Source organism: Drosophila elegans, unplaced genomic scaffold (genome assembly GCF_018152505.1).
Source record: "Drosophila elegans isolate 14027-0461.03 unplaced genomic scaffold, ASM1815250v1 contig_814, whole genome shotgun sequence".
NCBI lineage: Eukaryota > Metazoa > Arthropoda > Insecta > Diptera > Drosophilidae > Drosophila > Drosophila elegans.
Window position 1 is genome coordinate 2237498 of NW_024546167.1, and position 11533 is coordinate 2249030.

An 11533-nucleotide genomic window follows, 5' to 3' on the forward strand; every position below is an offset into this window, starting at 1 on the left:
TTTTGTACACTATGACCAAAACAGAAATACCGAGAAGAGTAACCGAAAAATGTTGTGGGACTTTTTGCTTAATCGTCGCTCTCACATTGCCCATTAACGGAATCATAAATTATTAACTAGGCACGAAAATCTGCAGCTGGATAAATGCTCTCAGCCAGAAAAGTGCGCTCAAGCAAACAAGGACCCAAGCCGAGGGAGGTTTTCATGAATCCCCAAAAAAGCACAGCCACACACGACGATGAAGATGACGATGATGATGATGATTATGATGATGATGGGCCCGATGACGATGCTGATAATGGAGCTTACAACTCAAAGCCAGAGTACAGTTATTTACATTAAAGTACATACGGAAACACAAGCCGAAACTGAACCACACACACAGACGAGAGTCAACATTTCCGGTTGTAACGCAAATCGTGAACTATTTTACTTGTTCTATTCTGTTTTTCTTATTTTTTCCCTTTCATATTGTTGGCTAGGATAACAGACTCCGTATCGCTTCCATTGTTTTGCCAAGCGTAATCACAACAATGCTCAAATAATGACGGAAATACATGGAACTATCCTGGCCAAATATCCTGTCCAACAATAACACAGTGTCGATGGCCGAAATGAGCAAAATGGGATTGAAAGGGAGTGTGTTTCTATGGCCACACAAATATGGCGAATATATTAAATCAACAGGATGTGCTACGTGATTTGGCAAAAGCACAAACAAAGGCCCCGCAGAAGCATGAAAACTTAGCAAACTAGCTATAAATGAAATATAAATACATTTTAAGCACAAGAAAGATACAATTTTGGTTTATAATTAAATTTATTTTCAATGGGTTATTAATTTAAAACAACATTCCCGTTTTCAAATTTAACTGAAATGATTTGCACCTAAAGGCAAAGTCAAAAACAATATTCCGTTTTTTAAACGCACAAAAGCTTTATAAATAAACTCGTTCCAACTTTTCGTTTTTAATTGATGTCTTAAATTTAGTTTTACTTTTTCAACAGTTTTTTGTATAATCAGACTAACATTACTTTTAAAAACTTACCTTATTCCGCCCACATTGAGTATAATCCGATTTTCGCCATCCATGTTGCAGGCAACAGTTGTGGCAACAGCAGCCGCATGCCAAACTAATTCTTTGACGGCTCGCCAGAAAATCGAACAAAATCTCCGACTCCACTCGATTGACTTTCACGAGCTGTAAACTTTAGATTCGTACCAAAAGCTGGCACACACATATACGAACACCCGGGCACTCGCGCTCCACACGGCGTATGAGCAATCTGCAGCCTGAGGCGAGACTTTTTAATTAGACTTGGGCGCAGGTTGCACTTTCTCTTCCTTCCTTCTTGGTTCTTCAGCACTCGAAGCTGAGTTTGTTCTGCACTTGCATTTGGTGGCTTTGGGTTTGTGGATTTAGCTTTGCCTACCTTCCCCTTCCATCGTCCTTTTCCCACTTCTGGCCCTCGGCGCCTCGTTTGTCCTTTGGCTGAAAATAAAATGGAAACAAAATATATTCCAAGGACTTTAGAAGAGTAATATGCAAACCGAGATTGGGTTAATATCTGTGCAGTAATGCGTTGTATGTCCTTAAGATACATGTTAATGTATATGAACAGAAAAGACTGCACATGTGTATACAAATACTTGAAGAAATCCCAGTTGCGCAAAAGTTTCCTTTGACAAACTCAAATTTAATTAGATATTTTAAGTGGAACGCATTTCTCAAGTATTTCCTCAAGGCAAGTGCCATCATAGTTAAACTTTAATTGGGATTTCAGTTGCAAAGAAAATGTTGCTATCTTAATAAGTATATGTCGACAGAACTTGACTAAATAGTTGCAAGGGTCTTATCAGTCGTCAAGGATCTTATAAAATTAAACTTAATCAAAACGAAAATTAATTGCACTCAGGTTACTGAGGTAAATTTAAAATTACAATATAAATATTGTAAATAGCTCGAAAAAACAAAAAATACTATTACAAATCATAGGTCCCAAATAATTAAACAATACAAGAAACCTTTAGATTTTTAAAATGGTATAAGCAAAAATCCTTCTTATAATAAAAGTTACAACTCATTGTTTCACTTTGTAAAATCAAACAGGGAGTAGAGGCCCCTGAAAAGACTGGCGGAAATAACGCATACGCCACGTAAGCCCCAGCAGGCAAAAAACGGAATGAATTTGAGGAAATTTTCAAAAGTACGAATGAAGCGAAAACACAATACAAAGAGAAAAGCGAAAGTCTAGGTTCAAGGAAAGCGTTGTGCCTCATCACTGCGGCAGTTTTATGACCCAATGATGTGGCCAGATATGGAGACAGACCTGCATTGGGAATTCCTATATATATATACGCTTCTACGCTTCCCTTTTTGTCTCTCGGTCGCTTTGGCTGAGTATGCAAATTTTTTACTTGGCCGCACTTTAGCAGCATTTGGACCAGGACTCGGGAGGAGTAAGCCGGGGCCATGTGTTCGCTGTCAAAATGACAAAATGTTGGTTAAACGGAAGCGGGAGACGAGGCAACAGAGCAGAGGTAGCGACAAGACCACTCCACCGATCAACTGACTGAGTGACTGACTATATAAAAAGGACACTCGGCAGAAAAGGAAATACGGCTTGCAGTCAGAATGAGATTCCGAGTGAGCAGCTGGGCCAGCATCAAGTGCGTCATCAATCTCTGTGGCGTTTAGAGAGACTTTCCATTCATTAAGTGGCTGCCTCCGCCGAGGATTGACAGGAGCAGGTCCTCGTCGCTGAGTGCTTTCAGTTCGCGCTTTGTCTTTGGGCTTTTAGCCCCCTTCGCTCGTCCACTTCCACTTCACGGCTGCACCGCCTGCTAGTGGCACTTCTCAGTCTTCAGCCAACTCCCCCGAAATCAATCACTTGCTCAGTGAGGCTCAGCATGTTCGAGGATGGGCCCTATCAAGTCCTTCGGTCGATTCCCTTGGAGTCTCATGCGCCAATGTGTGCAAAAGTGAATAATAAGTTTTTGCCAATTTTGTGCTGTGATGGAAGCGATTTGTTTAAATGCCTCCGGGGATGTCAACTCTTGTTCAGTCGCGGCTTTGGCAAGCAAGCAGCAACTGAGAAATCTGAGCTTCATTTTAAAGACAACGTTTTAAGTTTATCTTCTTGAATTTTTCATTTTTAAAAATTGGTATATTTATACATATATTGTACTTAAATGTCTGATAATATGTTTATTACAAAGCGATTTTTACTCTAAACTATTGTTATTCTAATAGCAGAATAGATTTCGATAGATCTTAACAAAAACAAATTAAAATATTATATTAATTCAATTTATTAGCTAGTAATAAATGCTCTAAGTTATACATTTCATTACATAATTTACATATTACACATAAAAACACATTGAATAAATGCATATTTTTATTTAAAATCTTTTGCATTTTCAATTATCTGTGTGTAATTTAACTTCGCTCATGCAGACATTATTTATGAGGACAGTATAAATAAATGGCCGGAATAAATTGAAAGTTTGCAATACACGAAATACCCATTTTAATTGCATAAACGCAACGTCACTCATACGCCACATTAACCCAACTGGGAAAGGAACCGCCTTGAAAAAACACAATAAAAACACACTGAAAATGGACGCAGATAACGCTGACTTGGATTCGGAATTCGAATCAGATTCCTGGTGTGGGCTTGTGCCAGCGAAAAAAAAGGAAAATCCGAAACAATGCTGCCCACAGTCCAATAGAAAAATGCAGCAAAGTCACTTCGAAATGGGAAGGGGAAAAGGAAAACTTTTCTGAAAACAAAACTACGACGAAACTAAATAGAAAAAGTTTTGGGTCAAACAAAACGTTTCCCTTTCGCTGCAGCGAAATAATGTGCAAATGAAGAGTGCAGCAAATGGCAACACACAGACCCATAAATCGAGTTGCGTTTTCCTTGTAAATTAGAGATGCAAGCGGCCAACGATGCTGGTGATGATGGCGAAAATCAATGGCCAGGAAGCGAGCTCCTCCGGCGTCGCGGGAAAAGCACTGCGAACAAGGTCAGCCCGGCCATTGTCCAATTGTCCAGAGCGGAAACAACCAGAGCCAAGAGCCAACCAAGAGCTGAAGGCGAGATGGCGGGCACAAAGTTCTGCGAAAGACAGAGCACCTCCTTTTCCTGCCCGATATCGAAAAAAAAACTTAAAGACTTAAAGGATCATGTCTGGATTACCCTTACAATTGGAAAAGGTATGTTCCAATTACAAATCAGCATTCTAAAACTTTGAATATTATAAAGTAAATGTAAATATTATAATGTTCACATAAAATTTGAAATTAATAAGCCAATGTTGAATTAAATCGGGAAAAATATATGTTATTAAATTAAGAACCATGTTTTAAGCTTCACATTTCAGAAATATTGACAAGATTGTAACATTGTAAACATTTTTTTATAAAACTGTACAAATTCAAATAAATTATGGCGATTTTTCTAACATTTTTATATTTGAATACGAGTCTAAGATATTCAAACTCAATTTACATACTTTATTTACTTTTGTTGGTTAAAAAACACCTTGCAAAAAATGAGAAGGAAAACTCTATCTGACTTTTTTGCTTCCAGGCAAAATTTATCCAAATGACAAGCAATCTAGCTTCACTTTATTGTTTGTGTCTGTCTGCCGTGAAATGCATTATTTATCAGCATCAAAGAAAAGTTCTTGAAGTAAAAATCTTTTGTGAACTAAAATAGAAATGTTTGAAAATCAAACAAGACATTTAGGTCAATCAGGATAGGTGATTTCTATTTTATTCTTAAAGTTTATTTAAATTTGCAGAACATGTATATCTAAAACAGACAATATATCTATTTGGTTTTGGAACATTACTGTATGAAAATATCACAAATAATGCCATCTGCAACTGTAGAGGAAAAGTTTCTGGTATTTGGCATACTTCAGCTAATCTTCAGAAAGTCGTTTTTTTTATCTGATTTCGACCTGTTCAGAATAACAAAAGGGAGCCGCAATAATCCGACATCGGAGCAAAAAGAGCATTGGCCCATGATAATAGAAAGAAATCCATAATTCGTTTGTCTGACCAACTCCACAACATCCTGGAGAACAAAGGGAAGGACACACGTAATCGCAAAAACATTGGCCAGGGCAAAAAGCAACTCAGCAAATGGGGCGCCTAAGTAGATAAACAAGGGGCAACGGGGAAAATTGTGAAAAATCGAATTATGAATACGCCGAGATCAGGCGGAGAAAAGAGGATGGCGGCCACCCACCGTCATGCGGCGCATTTGAAATCATTGGCCTGGACCGAATGGGATTATCCGCAGCGTGCTTGTGGTACTGCCTGCTTTTAGCCCGAAAATATGATTACTATTTGGCAGCAGCTCCAACTTTATGGCTCTCAGGACGACGCCCCAAAACGGGAAAAGTAGCGGGGGCGTGGCGGCTTCCTGAAAGTCCTCCCCCTGTCAGGCATTAAATAATAGACCATAAGAAATTGAATTGTAATTTATGCCATTTATTATTCCACCCAGCCAAGCCGATTCTTATGCATATGAAGTATATGTTTGACAGATGCATAAATAATTAAGAAAGAAAAGCAGAGAGAAAAGCCTTTTGCAAAGTTAGGATCCGCAATTAATATATATAAATGTATTAAATTAATAGAAAACATTATGAACTTTATAAAGAGTGTTTATTTGTAATTTAATTTTATTGTTTATTGTTTGAAAGATATTTCCAGTACGCTATTCCACAATGTAAAGAAAATGTATGTTTATCAAATAAACTTAATTCTTTGATAAGCAAAAAATTATAGATAAAAGTGTTCGTTATAGAAACTAATTTAATAGCAAGAAAGGAAGCAAGCTTCAAGTTTGAACTTTGTATATCCTTGCAGCTATTGTAAAAATAAAATATTCCTTAAACCAACTAAATTGAGAGACTTCTTGAACTGATTAAACTAGTAAACTTTTGTTCCTTATCAAGAATATATATACATGATAGGGACAACACTTCTACCTGTTCCATACAACAAATAACAAAACAATTTATCTTTTTACTTATAAATACCTGAATCACTCTTTCAAATACCCGCAATGACAAATGTATCAATTGAAGAAAGCTTTTTGCAGCAATTTCTCTCCTGAAAATTCAGTTGTAAAACGTTTTCGTCTAGATCAGACATCGATAAACACTTTAAAAAGAAACTAGAAATGCGAAATCATAGCATAAAGATTTATTATCGACATCCGCAGCAGCTGTCATCACAGAGTGCAATTTATGTTTTCCTTTTGATTTCCCTCCCGTTCTCCAACGTTATTCGCTAGTTTTTGTGGAAAACCATCGCATCAGTCAACTCTCATTGGCAGTTATGGCCCGGCTCCACTTGGCAGTGTTTTCATTTTTGCGTAACTTTTGAAAATCTCTTCAACTGCCTCTGAGCTCTTCAACCGGATGGCCCACATTCATACATTCATACGTACATAACTTATTCTAGTGCTTGCTTTTCTCTGAAACCCCACCCCATTACTTTTACTCAGTGGTTCCTGGTTAAACGCAATTTTTTTTCCCTTTTTTGATGTTTGACATGTAAAAATATTTGAACTAAGCCAGACAAAGTAGAAGGGCGAGCGGCATTGGCAGGCTGTCTGAGGAACTATTTTCTTTTTATTCTCCATAGCCGACACAGCACTTATGACATATAATAGAACATGGATTTCACATAAATAATGTTAGTTGAAATAGTTGCACAGATGCGCGCCCTCATCGTCAGCCCGTTCGCACTGGAATATTGAAAAATATTTTATTTCATTCCCATCGGATATCGGAATTTGCTCGGCTGGCAAAAGCTTGCTTAGTTTCTGGTTCTGTTTCTGGTTCGGCAAATGTCCCTGCCGGCCTTTAATTAAAAGCAAACATATTTGCCTGCAAACCCAAGGCAAACACACCGACTCACCCTTGGCAGTACATTTTATTTGCCATAAAGTAAATGTTTTACAGACTTAAATTACATTTTGCCAGGCACTTTTCATGCCCATTCCCCCACCTGATTCAACGTGTGTTTGCATCACGTGTCGAGATTTTAGGTTAAATAATTTGTTTTCAGCCGAAACTCATGTATTGGATTTTGTCAAATTGTTAACGCAAGTGTTTGCTTTTATGTAAAACAGATTTTATGGGTTAGACAAACATATAAATCAAAAACAATCCACAATCGTTGATCGAAGGCTTTCAAGGTTCAATGGCTCATTATATCAAAAAAATAAGTTTAGCTATTAAAGTTTTTAGTTTAAACAAACGTAGTTCACAAAAATTCACCAGTTCTTGCTCACAATATTTTCACAATTGCATAACACGATTTTTACGAAAGTCCCCCAGAAATGATCTAAGAAATGATTGCTGCTTGTCAGTTGCTATCAACCGTATCATTTGCTAACATATTTTCTCTAACTACTCGTGCAAATAGCAGTCGAAACTGGGAAATTCTTATCGGGTCGACATTAAGTCACGCGGAATGGCAATCAGGCCACAAAAGACATCGATGAGATCACGAGAGCATTTGACAAATGGCGTTCAGTGGGATGCGTGGAAACGCATTCCTCCAGGCGACAAGGCATCCACATACTTAAGATGAACTCGGTTATGTGGTGACGTCAATGGCGGGCTGTTTAATTAAATTTTCAAAGTATTTTTCATGCTCTTAATTGTGTCAACGTCAGTGCCAGAGAATTCTAAGGGGGGGGTGTGGGGTATGGGGCGGAGAAATGCAGCAAGGCCGGCGCTGTCATTAAGCGCAGCTTCCGCAGGAGCGTGCAAGTGGAGTGGGTGGAGCGCCGGAAAGTAGGCTACACAAGTCAGTAGGTCACAGACATGAAAGCAGCAGCTGTTGTCGATGACAGGCCCCCGCTCCTTTTTCGATGCTCGAGGGGTCCGAGGTGACATTCCCAGCTACCGCCCACGACCACCCCCATTTGCCACCCATATTCGCACCCCCCTCCCCAAAGGGAAGTCCCCGTTGATGGCCGCCTGTCCCCGCGGGCAGCCAAAGGAAACATTTTTCTAGCCACTCTTCCTTAGCATTTTCTTGGAATTTCATTGCAAATGCTTTTGGGCGCATTTTGCGCTAACCACTTTCCATCAGGGAAACTTTACCTTTAGTGGCATTTTTCAAAACCTGTTGTCCAATATCTCGAGTTTATGCTGTCGGTAAAAAAGCAAGGCCCATGGAACTTTTTCATTTAGGTAACTTTATCCGGTTTTTATCAATAAAGGTCTTGAAAGTTTTTGCGGCTTTGACTTACTACTTTGCTTTTAGCATAAATTAATTGGACAAAACTTAAGCTTTTGAGACAAAGTTACTTTTCAAACTGCTAATATGTAAATAAATGTGTAACTTTCTTAAGGTAAGTATATTAGTATTAGTATTTGAATTTATAGTCTATTGCTAAATTCTTGTCAAAAATCATCAAACAAAAAGTTTGATTTATGAACGCAAAATTAAAATCGATGTGATCGAATTTTCAACAGTTTTCATTAAGGTACCGATTTATTTAGCAATTTTTCGGCTCAAAAAGGATAATTTATTACCTTCGCTTTATGCACAGAACTTAATGAATAAAATGAATGACATCGACGACGACGTGAGCGGAAAAGTAAATGGAGTTTGTCAATAACCATTAAATATAATCGCCATTGATTTCTGTACATTTTGAAATCGAATTATAAAAAAATAAACAGGAAACTTAAACGTATAGAATCAATTTGCTTAATTGGTTAAAAAAAACATATTTTAATTTAAAATTTTTTCTCTGCTCTTTTAAGGTCAAAAACCTCAGCTAACGACTTTACTTGAACTCAAAACCTATGCAACCCCTTTCAGCTAGTGCCTTCAGTGCAATTAGGATTTTATTTGTTTGCGGGCCATTTTCCAATTTAAACATAAATTATTCATATTGTGTATACGCCCCGTTTGCCGTAGACCACCACTTCAGCTGGCACACAAAAGGAGAAAAAGAGAGAGAGAAACAAAGGCAAACGGCAGTTCGATAAAGCAAAATTACATGCCAGTGACGACAATGACAATTGCGAAATTATAAAGCAGGCGAAAAGCCATTAAAGGACATCCCATTCCCAGTCCTTGCCGTTGGCGAAACGAGTCCTCAAATCCTCATTGTCCGCTGCATTAAGCTCACGACGTGCAATAATCTGAACAATTGTAGTTTATGCCTCAATTTTTGTTTGCGTACATGTTTTATGGCCAATCCGTCCTGCTTTCCTTGGTGCTCCTTCTGTCGCCTTAATTACATTTCTCGTGTCTGCTTCACTCTTTCATGGTTGCTCCTGCTTTGTTTTATATCCTTTTTCAGTAATATACTCTCCCGGTTTGAATGTCTGTGACGTCTGTCTTACACAGCAAAAAGTTGAGTTGTTTAATTGTTTTTTGGTAATTTTGAATTCTTTTGCCTTTTTTTCAGACAATTATTTCTCGGGCAAATACTCTTAATTGGACTTATTTATAAATTGCAAATATATGTTTATTTTATAAAATAGATAAAATAAATTATAAATAATAAAATAAATAAATTAAAGAATTTTACATTTGTTAAAATTCAAATATATCGAGGCAATCTTAAAGAGGTAACAATTTTGAATATTTATTTTATCACGAGTTGAAAATAAAATATTTAATTTGCCTTACGTATAGAATCATGTTTTTTTATTTCAATTTGCTATTGGCTAAATCACCTTCAATATAAATCTTTACTTTGCGATGTTCCTCTTAAGGAACATTACATTTTTTTTTGGGTGTGTAAGTACAACCTTTAGACAGCCTGTTAGATTATCCCCAAGTGTGAGTAGGTTGGTTGTTAAGTATTCCAGGCTATTTCATCCTTGTTCTTGGTAGCGCCTCATAACTCAATTACGAAGCATAAAGGATTTTCATTGCTCGCACGCAACGCGCATAAAGACGAAAACTTTGATGAATGTGAGGAAAGTTAACTGGCATTTCTTGGCGGCTTTTTACAGCTTCTTTGTTCGGCACTAGCGACTATTTTGTGTTTATGTTTATTGCACTTGGTGCCTGCCTGCGTGGTCCACATAAAATGTCACCAAAGTTGACAGTAAACAAAAAAGTTTTCGACACTGAAAAAGTGTCTCGCAAATGTATCGTGGGCATTGGGCCAATCTGAAAAGGCCATAAATAAAACCTTTTTGCCGCTGGCCAACACCAAAAACTACATTAAAATAAAAAGGAAAAAAAAGCGAAACAGAAAAAGGTAGAAAATGCCAACAGTGACGTTAAAATAAGCATTTTTAAGCCCACAAAATATATAAGAGTTTCTTAAATATTGTTTTAATATCCGCATACCATAGCTTTATATATTTTGCTTTAACTATTTTAAATTCTTTGTAAACCTTTTTTAATCTTTTTATCAATACCCTAATAAATTTATTTAATCGCTTAGTTCCCAGTAATAAAGGGGTTACGTATGTATTTTCATAAATATGCTGCTAATTTCATACTACACATAACTGGAACACCACACATGCCATTACTATAGATTATCTCCGCATGAAAATTTGGGCTCATCGGAGACCAAAATAAATTGAAGTCGGCACAAAAGGCCACCTACATTTTTGGCTGATTTATTTTATGGCTCCCAGGGTAGTGGGCAACAACAGAAACAGCCGCAACTAAAAGAATTCCAGGGGATGACATTAAAGGTCGGGACCGGAAAACAAAGGCGACAGTTCTAAAAAACAAAAAGGGCATCAAAGCCCTCTAAAAAAAAAAACCCAAAACAAACCAGACAACTTACCTATTAAAAGTCCAAGTGGCTGTTTTAATCCTTTAGGCAAACTTTCGACTTAAATCAGAGGCGGCACCAGATTTTTTTTACTTTTTGTCGTATTTTTGTTGAAAATACTTTTGGCCGCACTTTAACACTTGTTAAGACGGCGAACCTGTTAGTCCGCCCAAGGAAATTCACTCACACTAACACTGACATATTGACACAGTCTATCCGTTCGTCCATCCGGGCGATAGCCGTTCGATTTGAGCCACGCTAACCAGTAACCAGTGACCATTAACCAGGTCCGATCCGGTACGATTCTCTACCAGCAGGTTCTTGCCGCACGCACGTCCACAAGCGAACTGAAACCGAAACCAATGCGGAAAACTGAACGCAGCGCGCAGCCTGTGAAAAGGACATGCCATAGTACTATCCGTAGTATGCAGCGTGGGCTCCTTGCCTTCGGGCCTCGAGTCGCATGAGTTCGGGGAGCCTTCGCGAGGACCATTGACAGGATGCTGCCGGATGAAGTTGCCGAAAGACTGAGAGCGGAGCTTTTACCTCTCAATCTCTTTGAAATGTGTGGTGAATACGGCTTGGCGGTACACTGAGCATAAATATTTTATAAAGCTTAGTTTATAAAATTATGTTTCTGTATTTATTTATTATTTTTACCTAAAACATAACAACACAGAATGTAAAACCAAAAATAATAAGAATTTATTGTCTTTTCAAATAG

The 11533-nt window shown here is 37.8% G+C and overlaps 1 protein-coding gene across 1 annotated transcript in view; it reads right to left on the bottom strand.

The window, feature by feature from the left end:
* The window catches only part of LOC108141908, a 45632-nt gene extending 34464 nt beyond the window's left edge, over positions 1-11168 (bottom strand). Inside the window, 2 exon segments of the mRNA XM_017265521.2 lie at positions 1050-1493; positions 10822-11168. Coding sequence (XP_017121010.1) covers positions 1050-1093 — 44 coding nt within the window. The 5' untranslated portion in view covers positions 1094-1493; positions 10822-11168.
* Positions 11169-11533: the final 365 nt, after the last annotated feature.